General features: G+C 46.2%; 1 protein-coding gene across 3 annotated transcripts in view; it reads left to right on the forward strand.

Moving 5' to 3' along the window:
• Window positions 1-13,155, forward strand: part of PRKCB (protein kinase C beta) — a 331,204-nt gene that overhangs the window by 265,324 nt on the left and 52,725 nt on the right. For all 3 annotated transcript variants that reach the window (XM_019430299.2, XM_019430298.2, XM_019430300.2), the window contains one exon: window positions 6,917-7,090. In XM_019430299.2, coding sequence (XP_019285844.1) covers window positions 6,917-7,090 — 174 coding nt within the window. The remainder of the gene's footprint in view (window positions 1-6,916; window positions 7,091-13,155) is intronic.

The following is a 13,155-nucleotide window of genomic DNA, read 5'->3' on the forward strand; positions in this document are numbered from 1 at the left end:
CAGGTTGGGTCCTCTGTTTAACCAGTCGTGAGGTGCCGTGCACTTCTCTTGCTGGGGTTTAATCGTAACTTATTTAGGTAATTATTTGTGCAGGAGGGGGAGCTTTGTGAGCCCTGCATCCCCAGTGCCTATCCCAGTGCCTGGTGCATCCCAGACACGTAATGTTTACTGAATGAATGGATGAATTGGCCAGCCTTCCAAGTCCTGGATAAGACTAGAAAAGATGACACATTTGGAAGGCACAATGAATTCCTTCTCTGTTGCATCTCTTAATTGAAGCCTTTTAAAAATAAAACTGATTGAAGGGCACCTGGGTGGCTTAGTCGGTTAAGAGACTGACTTCGGCTTAGGTCATGATCTCACAGTTTGTGAGTTTGAGCCCTGCATCAGGCTCTCTGCTGTCAGCACAGAGCCTGCTTCAGATCCTCTGTCTCCCCCCATCTCTGTGCCTCTCCCCTGTTCTCTCCTTCTCTCAAAAATAAATAAACATTTAAAAATAAAATAGCATAACATAAATAAAATAATAAAATAAAATGAAATAAGATAAAATAAAGAAAGTGATAGAAGAGAATATGCACAACAAAACCCAAGAATTAAAGAAACCAAGGTAACAGGGACCACACCTGGCAATGCTGGGTTACATCAGTGCACGTGGGAACTTAGAAGACTCTGTTCTAGTCGTCTATCGCTGGTGAGACATCATCCCCAAACTCCACCAACCACAGACTATTATCTCCCAGTGTCTCCGTGCATCAAGGATCGCGAATTGGGAATGCTTGCTGGTTGATCGTGGTTTGGGGTCTCTCCTGCAGTGGCTGAGACCGCTGAGGCTGGAGCACCGGGGCTGGCTAGCATGCAGTCCCAGGGCTTCTCCACGGGGTCTCATTCCTTGGCCTCACTGGCATGGTGGCACCAGGGCTCCAAAGGCAGGTGTCCCAAGAGAAACTGAGAAGCTACTACTCAGAAGTCACAGGGGGCCACTGCCATCATCCTGTTCATTGAGGCAGTCGCAAAGGTCTGCCCAGGTTCAAGGGGCATAAGTTGCGTCTTGGATTGAGGAGTATTAAATCTTTATAAGCACTGTGAAAAACCACCTCCTTCATGACATGAGGAAAGCTCTCAAAAAGACCTCCAAGAGGGGCCGGAGAGATTCCTATTGAAAGGGAAAAGCCTGATGAGAATATTAAGGAGGAACAAAGGGAAGTTTCCTTCTTACCCCTGTTAATGACTGCTGAGAAGAAGAAGCTGTTAGGAACATCAAGGTGGAAGTCTGTTTTCCCCATGGATACCTCCTGACCACCATATGAAATGAATCGATTTTGAGAGTACCCCGGAGTTCGGCAAATCAACAGATTTTGTGATTAGGGTCATGAGGGGGAGGGGGAGAGACACTTGTTAACATGCAGACCACAGGCCACAGCCCAGACCTTCTGGTGCTTGGGATCTGTGTCATAAATGAGTGTCCCCCAAGAAGCAGGAGGCATCGTCCTTTATAGAGAATGGACCTTGCCTTGGCTTTGATTGCGTACTGACCTGTTGGTATTTGGCTTTCTGAAATTTTAATTTTGATTAAGAATTTGAGCCACCCAAATAATAATTTTGTCTTACAGGACCCCCTAGGTACCAGAAATATTCTCCAACTGATATAAATAAAAATGGTAACTTTATTGTAGGGATATGGAGGTTTCTCATGGGTAACAGCCAAGCCTCATGAGAAATTGGAACCAGGAACTGGAAAAGAAGGCCTCTTCTCATTCTCTGAACTTCTTCCCCTCCCCCCTGCCCCCAAGACACATCAGTTTCTCATTTGCCTGCATGTGGTAGAAAAGGACCAATCTAGGCAGACCTATGTGTTTCTCTATTCAGGGACCCAGGACTGACTTTGCCCAGTAGCCTATTCCAAATTCTTTGGAGAGAGAAACTGATTGGCTCAGCTTAGGTCAGTAGCTACCTCTGATCCAATCAGCTGTGGCCAGGTGGGTGCACTGCCCAACCAGAAGGTTCTTCTAATAAAGAGTCAGAAGAATTGAAAGGCATGCCAAGATTCACTTCCAAATTGAACTGCCCATGTGAATATGTGGTCACTTTTATTTCTCCTGATCTTTCTTGAAACACATACTCTAGAAACATCTGGTGCCTGGCCCATCTCCATTTATGTATGTATGTACGTATTTACTTAATTATATTGAAGTATAGTTGACACACGTTATTCTGTTCGTTTCAGGTGTATGACATTGTGATTTACAATTGTATACATTATGCTATGCTCACCTCAATGTTACCATCCATCACCGTACAATGTGATTATAATATTGTTGACTGTATTCCCTATGTGGGACTTTTCGTCCCCATGACTTATTCATTTTATGGCTGGAAGTTTGTACCTCTTTTTTTTTTAAATTTTTTTTAATGTTTATTTTTGAGAGAGAGAGACAGAGCGCAAGTAGGGAAGGGCCAGAGAGAGAGGGAGACACAGAACCCAAAGCAAGCTCCAGGCCCTGAGCTGTCAGCACAGAGCCTGATGCAGGGCTTGAACCCACGAACTGTGAGATCATGACCTGAGCCGAAGTCGGATGCTTAACCGACTGAGCCACCCAGGCACCCCTGGAAATTTGTACCTCTTAATCCCCTTCACCTCTTTCGCCCATCCTGAAACCCCTTCCCTTCTGGCAACCACCAGTTTGTTCTCTGTATTTGTGGGTCTGTTTCTGGTTTGTGTGTTTGTTTTGGTTTTTAGATTCCTCATATGTATTTCTCTTTCTCTGACTAATTTCACTTAGCACAATACCTTCTAGGTCCATCCACGTTGTCACACTTGGCAAGATCTCCTTATTTTTTGTGGCTGAGCGATATTCCACTGTGTACACACACATGCACACACATGCACACACTGTCTTCTTTACCCATTCATCTATTCATCTATCAGTGGACATTTAGCCATCACTTAGTTTTATACAAAAAAATGTTATTGGAACATAACTGCACCCATGCATTTGTGTATTGTCTATGGTTGCTTTCCCACTATGATGGTGGAGTTGAGTGGTTGATATAGAGACTAAAATATTTACTATTCAGCCCTTCCCAGGAAAAGTTTTCTGACCCCTGCTCTAGGACTTGATTCACTTCTGTATCTCCATAGTTACCAGCTTTTCATGTGTTTCATTCCTACTTTCCTCCAGCCAATACAGGGGAATTTCCCAACCTTGGCTCATTTGTACACCACTCACACGATGTCAGAGATGCTATCTGGTATCGGTTTTTTCTTCCTTCTACCCATGTTGCTTGGGACAGAGCAAGGGACCAGAATCCACACACATCCCTGTTAGTTGACTTAAAAAAAAAAATTTCAGGGATGCCTGGGTGGCTCAGTCGGTTAAGTGTCCGACTTTGGCTCAGGTCACAATCTCAGTCTGTGAATTCGAGCCCCACGTCGGGCTCTGTGCTGACAGCTCAGAGCCTGGAGCCTGCTTGTGTCTCCCCCTTTCTCTGCCCCTCCCCCACTTGTGCTCTGTCTCTCTCTGTCTCTTAAAAAAAATAAATGTAAAAGAAATTTTTAAAAAACCTGATATCTGCAAATGCCACAGTATTTCCTGAGGTGCGAAGCACGTAGCATTGATGATTTGCAAGGTGATTTTAGCTTAGTGCTTGAGATTTTTTTAGGTGGTACATAGAAGTGATATTAAATGAAATTAAATCACATCATGATAGAACGATTCTCTCTTTATGTTTTCTTTCAGTCTTTCTTATTACTTAAACAAGAAAATCTCAGTTGATGACAATATGCCGTTAATAGTTCTCTAACACTTGCTAACATCATTTTTCCCTTTAACAAGGAGAGCACACAGAGGCTGGCTTGGAACCTTCAGCAGCTAGCAAAAGCTAACTAGAATTTCCTAGCACTGCTTTGCTTTTATTTATTTTTATGTTTATTTCCATTTATGGCTGGTGATACTGGCTTGCCATTAATAGTGGTGATACAGAGTTTCCTTTTTCAGATAAATTTAGTTAAGTAAAAATATGACGAGGTTGTTAAAATACTAAGCAAATACCAGTTTAGGTGATGGGAAAAGATGTGCAAAAGGCACACGAATGATCGATGGAAGTTTGGGAAACTTGTGTTAAAGTGACTGACATAGCTACAGAAAAGTCCTGGTGCCCAGCGGAGGGAGTGACCCATTGGGTCTGAGTACATCCCTGAGGGTTTGAGAAGGAGGTGACATCTGAGCTGAATCACTGATTTTCTGGGCAGTGAAAGAGTGTAGAAGGACATTGCAAGCAGTGGGAATAGAATATTCAAAGGAAAAGAAAGAAGGGAATGTGGTCACGGAATTGTCTGGCTTGTGGGGATCACTGAAGGATTGTATGCATTTGAGTAACATGGCCAGAGCAGCATTTTTAGAGCAGTTGTTAGCTCGAGCAGGTTAAGCTCTCTGAGCCTCAGTTAGTCTATCTGTAAAATGGGGATAATGGAAATATTATCAGGGAACTTCTCAGCCATCTGTCCTGCTTCTCCTCCTGTCAGGGGGCTGGGATGTCCTATCATGACTGCATCGACACTCAAGGTGTCCAGGGCCCCCTCCTCTGTGTCTTGGGTGGTCAAGCAGGAGATTGTTTGGAATACTTCTTGGCAGTGAGAAAGAATGAAATCATGCCATTTGAAGCAAGGTGGATGGAACTGGAGGGTATTACGCTAAGTGAAATAAGTCATACAGAGAAAGATAGACACCTTATGTTTTCACTCATATGTGGATCCTGAGAAACTTAAGAAGGAGGCAAACCATAAGAGACTCTTAAATCCTGAGAACAAACTGAGGGTTGATGGGAGGTGGGGGAGAGGGGAAAGTGGGTAATGGGCATCGAGGAGGGCATCCGTTGGGATGAGCACTGGGTGTTGTATGGAAACCAATTTGACAATAAATTATATTTAATATAAAAAATAAAAAATAAATAAATTTTTAAAAAGAAAAAAAAAGAGAAGGGGATTGTTAGATGGTGCCTTGACCAGTGGTGACGGATCGGTGGGGCTGTCCACACTCGAAACTGGCTCACTACTGAGCCCCCTCCTGTTGGGCTCAGGGGTCCTCTCAGCTGAAGGTTCTTCTTTCCACCTTCAGCCCCTCTACTGGTTTGTCTCCCAGGCAAGTCACGTCCCTGCCTCCACCCTGCACTTGTCCCTTCCCCAATCTTCTCTGGAACCTGGGAGCAGAAAAGCCCTGTCTCCACCTGACTCTCTGCATCTTCGAACACTGGCCTCCTAGAGGCATTATTTCTATTGTGGTGAGGGCTGGGGAAGGGAAAATGGCCCTTGAGGACTAGCGAGAGAACAGGGAAGACCGGAAACAAACTGAAGACACATGGCCCAGCGCTTTGAGCCCCACCCTGCCATGTGGACTGGCGGGTCTGCGTGGGGATCGAGTAGATGCCCAGCAGGTAGGACCTGCTCAGCTTGGCAGCCCTTATTTCTCTAGTGGTGCTGGAGGGGAGAAGCTGAGAAAGTCCTATGGTAGTGGCAGTGTGCACCAGGAACTTTCTTGCTAAGTGCTCTAAATTCCTGGGTCTACAGTGCCCATGGCCACCCCTGGCTGTGATGAGAAAGGAGATGGTGAGAGCAGGAAATGGGGCCTCTGGGAGCCGGTGGGCTCAGCCTGGAAGCTTCCATGCAGTTAGACTCTAATTTACCATTAAGATAAGAGCTGAACGAAGTATGCCAAGCTGCCCTCCTGCCTCAAAGAGCTTTCTAGGCCTCCCTCCCTCTGGCCTTAAGGCTCTATTGCATTCTCTGGTCCCCCAGCTGAGTCAGGTGTGAGCATTTTATTTACCCAACCACCTAAGCACCTTGAGGATTCTTCTGGAGCTCTGAGCAAGTCAAGTGTTTAAAGGCAGAGACTTTAGAGTCAGTTAGACCTGAGTTCAAACCCTGGCCCTGTCCCTAACTGAATTTGCTGTGTGAGGGCATCTTCCCCTCCATGAGCCTGGCTTTCCTGTAAAATGGGGTTCTGCAAAGTAATGAGAAATAACAAATGAAAACCACTACTTGTGTGGCACTTTGGTAAGTACTCAAAAATGTAGTGGTGACACGACACAGTGCATGCAGTGAATGCTTATTGCAGCCTGATTGCTTCTTCCTCCAGGAAGCCTTCCCAGAAGCCCCAGGGCCGATTAGGTCTCCTGCAGGGTAGTGGTACTGCCCTGTGCTGCTTCTAAGAGGCTTCTTGAAAATGGTACCCTCTGGCCACTGTGGCATCTGGCATAATCACAACCAGTGAAAGTAATGATGTGTCCTGAGCCACCCTGATTAACATGCTGGATTGGTGACCACAGCTGCATGGAAGGAAGCCCTGGGACAACAGGAGAGGGTGTTAAAATATTACACTAATCATCCCTGTAATTAATATCAGAAGCCTTTCTTCCTCTGGACGGCAGGGGCAGAGAACGTGTCTGCTTCTTTATTGCTGTATTCCCAGCGCTTAGCAGGCTTTTCTTGAATATTAAATAATCGAGTGAATAAGGAGACAGGTGCTCCAAATTCAGTTTTATCAGGAATTCGCCCATTCTCTCATTCAACAAATATTTATCGAAACTCTACCATGTACCAGGCACTATACCAGGCTCTTGGGTGACAGCAGTAAACAAAACCAGCAAAGATCCTTTCCCTCATGAGGTTTACATCCTAGCCCTGTTGGCTGGGCATTGATACAAATCCCAAAAGGATCGATACTTGCTTGTTGTTGTTGGAACCCTCCCTACTGATTGGGTTTAGCCATTCAAAATGTGAGGTCTGGAGAAAACTTTATCCATTGTTTCAGTGTCCACAGAGGGCATCTGGGCAGAGCTTGGAGTGGGTCTGAATGAGCATCGGCTGCCGCGGCTTTCTGGGCCCTTCCGACCACCCTGACAGGCTTATTCTCTTTCCCAGGTCATGCTCTCAGAGCGGAAAGGCACAGACGAGCTCTATGCTGTGAAGATCCTGAAGAAGGACGTCGTGATCCAAGATGACGATGTGGAATGCACGATGGTGGAGAAGCGGGTGCTGGCCCTGCCCGGGAAGCCGCCGTTCCTGACCCAGCTCCATTCCTGCTTCCAGACCATGGTAACTTGTCCGGGGGCCTGGCCATTCCACCTCTAGGGCTTCTCCAGGCTTTGACCAAAGCCATCCCAGCAGTGCTCACTCCAAAGAAGCACCTGGACCCTTTCCATTCTGGAGATGGGAGGCTGCTGTGCCCAGGGGATGCTGCTGAAAATTTCTGAGGTTGCCACTGAGAAGCTCTCCCCTAGGCAGATCCTGTTTCAATGAGGATAAAAGAACTCAGGCAACTGGTTTAATAACCAACAGAGCAGGGTCTTTCTCAGACAGCAAGAGGTGACTTGAGGACAGGAGCTGAGGACTTTTGCTCTCACAATATAAGATGTTCTAGCAGAGCTTAGCGATGGGAGTGAGTTGGGAAGGGCCACAGGATGTGGGTTTAGACGGTTATAGTCAGCCCTCCAGACCCTCCAGATAAATGCTCCGGTATATTCTGCCAGTTGCAGGGACCTCCTTGAGGGAAGGGTTGCCTGAAAACACAGCCTGTGGGAGACTAATGGAGCAGGGGGCACAGTGTCCTAGGCAGGGACTAGTGAGCACAAAACCGTGGCTCCCAAGGAAAGAAGGGGATACTTGTGCCCTATTTGCTGTTAACTGTGATTCCATGTCTATCTGCGAGAGCAGGGGCCATCCCTTTAAGTCATCTGTCACCTTTCCCCATTCGAATTAGACCCTGGCCTCCATGCCTAAGGAGGGGGTGGCCAGAGCCCAAATGCGAAAAGGTACAAAATTAATCCTTGCCTTTGGAGCTTCTAACGGGCCAGTGGCCCAGTGACTTCAAGATGCTTTAAGGGATTCTTTGAGATTATTTCAATTCTGTGCAGCTCTTACTATGCATGCTAATTTTAGAGCCCACCTCCTATGTAAGACGGGATGCTATCGTATATTGCGTGTAATTTAAAGCTTGAGACTTCCTGTCTTCTCCAAAATCACCAAGTCCTGTGCTCTGCTAAGTTAGGTTCAACACTCCCAGCCCAGAAAGATCTAAAACTGGGTTTGGGGTGGGTTTTCTCAGTGTAACCGCACACCGGGCTTAGAACAGCCCTGTGTGAAAGGGACGGAACTGGACCTCGGCTCCTTCCCTGTTCGAAGAAGTCTCTTGATACATTTTGGGGTCAGAAGGACCTGGGTTCAGATCCCGGCTCTGTCACTTACCGTATTTGCCAAAGTAGGGTGCATATACCCCAGCGCAAAGTGGCCCTGGGTACAAAGGGTGACTTTGGCTGGTGCATAGATTTAAAGTTACATTCCCCTTTTAATTAGCTTTAAGTTCTCCTGAATGCCTCAAGGGGAATGTTTCTGTTTGGTGTCAGCACACCTGTATCCTCTTTTTAACAGAAGAGTACCAGGCTTCCGTTTCTAAGCTTTGGCAAACACCCGTTTCTAAGTCACTGTTTTGCTTACGAGGTATTATAAGACAAATATTTAAAAACACACACACACACAAAATAGATGTTTTAGTAATGAGTTCTTATAAGGTTAAGTTCCTCAAACCACCACCCCGGTTGGGAAACAGAACTCTGGCCGCCACTCTGGAAGGTTATTCGTGTTCTAATCTCGATCTCCCGGCAAGCGGTGGCTTGACTTCCTTGTGCGTCTTTATAGTTTTATCACTTGAGTCTTATCGTCTCTTAATACGGTAGTTTAGTCTTTCCCATTTTTAGACACTGGCTGTGTCTTTTAAGCCTTTTAATACAGTGATTTCTCCCCTCCATCCCTTCCTTTTATCCGTTCCTTCATCTGCTGAAGATCCTGGGCTGTTTGACCCAGAGCGTTTTCACAGTCTGGATTTGCAGATTGCACAGGTGTGGGCCTCTTGCACAGTTTTCCTGTCTGATGTGTCTCCTGCAAATCGGTAGCCGGGCCTAGAGACTCGGGCAGAATCAGGTCCGATCCCTTTGGTAAGAACAGAGAAGGCGTGCTCTTTCGTTCAAAGGCACAGAACACCCCGTGTCTCTCTTTCTGTGATGTTGGCCGTCACTGATGCTCACTCAGCCCCTAGGCCCGTTAATGGCGGTACCCTAATTCTGTCATTCCTTTTTCATTTACTGGTAGGAATGCCTCTTTGAAGGCAGGCTGCCCCTCCTTACTTGCCTGGTTCCCCATGGCACAGCTCGTATAGGAAATGCTGAATAAACACTTGATTCTTTCTTGTTACTGGACAGTTTGTCACAAATTGGTTGATGATTATGCTCCAAAGGTGACTAGTCAGCACTTGCTTCTAAAATAAAACGTTTCGTAAAAGAAGAGAGTTGATGTAAAGAAAAATATTACACGAGCAACAGTTCACAGCCTTGGCACAGTGGTGAAGAGAGTTCCAAAGCCTGAGTTTTAGGGAATTAGGTCCTTCAGGCACTCAAGAGGTAGCAGAGACAGGACCAGACTAGATTCTTAAACCTCTAAACTCCTCCCCGCTGCCTCTTCTCCTTTTCCCATCGTGGGTCCCCAGGTTTACCCACTGACATCAGTAGATCAAGAAGGGTCTCAGTCTGGTGAATAGACCAAGAAGAGATCCTGTTCTCAAGCAAGAGGTTGGACCAACTTAGAGGGCCATTTTCAATTTCGGTTGAATGTATTGAGATTGGAGGTATGAGTCATGTGTGACAAACATTAATTTATTAACGTACAGTATCTCTATTAGTAAGGTACTGCTTTCAAAATGATAGTAGAGTGGATTTGAGGCAATTCTTTTCATACTGCACTGCCTCACTCGTATTTCAGTATGTTTTCTGGCATGAGACGGTAAGGCTGGGGTTTACCTGGAAATCATGCGGTGCCCTGCGTCCCCTCAAGGGGTGTCACATGTCAGGGAAGAGAGACGGCGCTGAGAACACAGTTCCGTGGGTTCGAGTCTTGTGTGGGGATGGAGGCCCATGTTGGCGGCCACCTCGCGGTCTCCTAATCCAGCAAGGCTGAGGGTGGAACAGACTGCCATCTTGTTGGTGCAGATCAAAGTAGCTACGCTGTCTCTAAGGGCCGCATCGTTTGGGGAAAATGTAACCATAAATGTTATAGTTGTGCTTGGCTTGAGGAGATGCCCTCACTGCCTTCGTGGCAGATAGTTTTTTTAAGCACATATACTTTGAGTTTACGTAAATTAAATTCACTTCAAAGACATAATAATGCCTACTCACGTGAGGCAAAGGCTGACACTGTTAAACCACATGACAACCTTTGGATGGGTCCTGTCATCACCCCTCTAAGACGAGGGGACTGAGGCCACACAGCAAGTACATTTCAGGGCCAATATTTGAACCCAGGCAGCCTGCCTCCACAGGGTTTTACACTTAACTGTGACACTGTTAGGTCTTTTTAAAAAATTTTTTTGTTAATGTTCATTTTTGAGAGACAGAGAGAGAGAGAGAGAGACAGAGCATGAGCGGGGGAGGGGCAGAGAGAGAGGGAGACACAGAATCCGAAGCAGGCTCAGGCTCTGAGCTGTCCGCACAGAGCACATGGACGTGAAATCATGAACCGTGAGATCATGACTGAGCCAAAGTTGGACGCTTAACTGACTGAGCCACCCAGGCGCCCCCAATGTTCAGTCTTTTGAGGGTGCTGAGCATGGCTGCCTGGATTTCTAGGCCATGTGATGCCCCTGGGGCAGAGCCACCAGCCGCCATCCTGTCCGTAGGCTCTGGCAGGGGCCTGAGCCCCAACCCTTTTGCTGGCTCACCTCTCTCCTGCTCAGTGAAGGCTCGTGGTGCTTCCCCATGTTTCCGTCTTGGGAATGGACCTGACTTTCCATCCGAGCATCTCCCACGTGTGGTCTTCCAAACACTTGGTTTCACTTCACCAAAAAATCCATGCTACGGAAGGGGTTACCTGTCATCCCACTTCGCAGGAGAAAGGTTTGAGGACGTAGGATATTGGGGGTAGTTTTCCCCAGACACAGCACGGGCTCCCAGGCCCACTGAATGCAGAGCCAGGCTTTTGCTAGCACATTATGTTGAGTTGCAGCCCACATGGCCTTAACCGTGATGTTACAAACAACAAAACCCAGCAGCTGGCGTTGTGAGCACGTCAGCGTGGGCCGGCTGTGCGCTCCGCACTCTGCAGGTGCTCGCAGTGTATGTTCTGTGCGCCTCTCCTGGTAGACACCGGTACTGTCCCTGCTTTCTCCAGGAGGATGCTGAGATTCAGGTACTGTCCCTGCTTTCTCCAGGAGGATGCTGAGATTCAGAGATGTTAAGTAACTCGTGCAGTCTCACACAGTAGGTTAATGGTGACACTGGGATTTGTTCTGCAAGAGTCCAGACCCCCAACCTTGCTATCCTGACCCCGGTTCCTTTGTCTAGTTTCGAAGTCACTTTCGCTCTCATGATTCCATCCAGTTTTCACCAGAACACTATAAGCAAGTGCTGTCCACATTTCGGTGGAAACCAACCCTCAGAGAGGTGAAATGTCTGGTTAGACAGCCGGGTTTCCTAAAGCCCCTTCAGGGGTTCCTTCCACTATGGAAGAGTCACCTGCTCACCCTACAAGGATACTGCAATGATTGGAAAGGTTTTATGGTGGGAGAGATTTTCAAATGTAGGGAGCACTGCATATATATGAGGCAAACCATCATCGGTTGCTTGTCTCAGGTGAGCAGGAAGGTGACACCCCCTTTTTGGGGAAGGCCCATAGAGGCGGTCATCTGGCTCACACTCACCTTCTAGAATTGCATCGCCCCTGACCCCCTGATTGGTGCTGCGGAGGAGGGGAGGCAGGCTGGGCTGCAGCAGGCAGTATCTCTGAAGCCAGCCTCCCTAGAAGTCAGACCATGCCTGCAGTATACAGAGGCTACTAATGCTGATTGATCCTGTCAGCAAATATTTATTTGTTGAAATAAATGTGTCGGGACCCAGCTGCATCCTTGTGAGGGCTCCATCAGTGGACAAAAGAGATAAAGTCCCCTGTTCCTGGGGAATTTATGTCCAAGGCGGGAGACAGATAACCAACAACAGTGCGACAGAACATTATGGGGGAAGAGATGGAGGGATTGGGTCGGAGGGATGCTATTTTTGATAGGATGATCAAAGAAAAGTCTTTCTGATAAGGGTGACGTTTGAGCAGAGACCACAGCAAGTGAGGGAACGAGGCATGTGCTTATCTGGAGGCAAAGCGTTCTAGACAAGGAGGAAGAGTGAGTGTAAGAGCCCTAGGCGGGAATATACTCAGCGTGTTTGAGGAGCAGAGAGGAGGCCAGTGTAACCCGAGTGGATTGTCATTTTGTATTTTGTGACCCAGAATTCCTTTATGAATCAGCTACTTTGAAAAAATGACAAATCCAGTCTAACGTGCTGCAAATTTGATGTGTTTTTCTCGCTAGTGACTTAGAATTTTGAAAATGAACGATCCTTAATAGAATTAAAAAAAAAAATCCGAAGGTGGCCAAAATAGATAAAAGGGAAAAAGACACCCACCAATATGCAAAACAACTTTTGTCATTCTTAGAATGATGCAAATTTAAATTTAAAAAACTTATTTGGAAAAGCAAAGTTACATCAGAAGTATATTCTCAAAAAAAATGGATTAAAAAAATCTCTGAAAAATATGCATGGCACAACGTTAACCGAGAATGAAAGGTATTAAATTTTATTTAAGAGATTGTTCTAAACGTGTTAAAACTGTATACGCACACGGAAAAGAATCCGAAAAAGACACAGACAAATGAAAACCTTGATTTGATTTAGGGAGGGGTCCGTGGATAATTATCTTTGTTTTGAATTTATATTATTTCAGAAATGTCTATAATAAAACAATTTGAAAGTGTTGAATGTGCCACAAGATGGCCAAAGTTAATACCCAAGGAGATGTAAAAGCCATCAGAAAGAAGTTGAATTTTTAAAATTGCTCAGTAGATGAACTGGGGTTTAGGCAAATTGTTCTAGAAGCACAGAGGGATAAGCATGAGCGCCTCAGCCACGTAAGTCTGTGTGTGTGGTTATTGGCTGTGTGACCTCTAGAAAGTCACTTAACAGCTCTGAATATTGGTTTCATCATCTTTCAAGTGAGCGTAATAAGTGAGGATTTAAGACGATGATATACAATGTGCAGAATAAATGATAAATGGAGGCTCCCTGCAC

This window comes from Panthera pardus, unplaced genomic scaffold (assembly GCF_024362965.1).
Source record: "Panthera pardus isolate Hobbes unplaced genomic scaffold, ASM2436296v1 HiC_scaffold_5, whole genome shotgun sequence".
In the NCBI taxonomy this organism is placed as follows: Eukaryota; Metazoa; Chordata; class Mammalia; order Carnivora; family Felidae; genus Panthera; species Panthera pardus.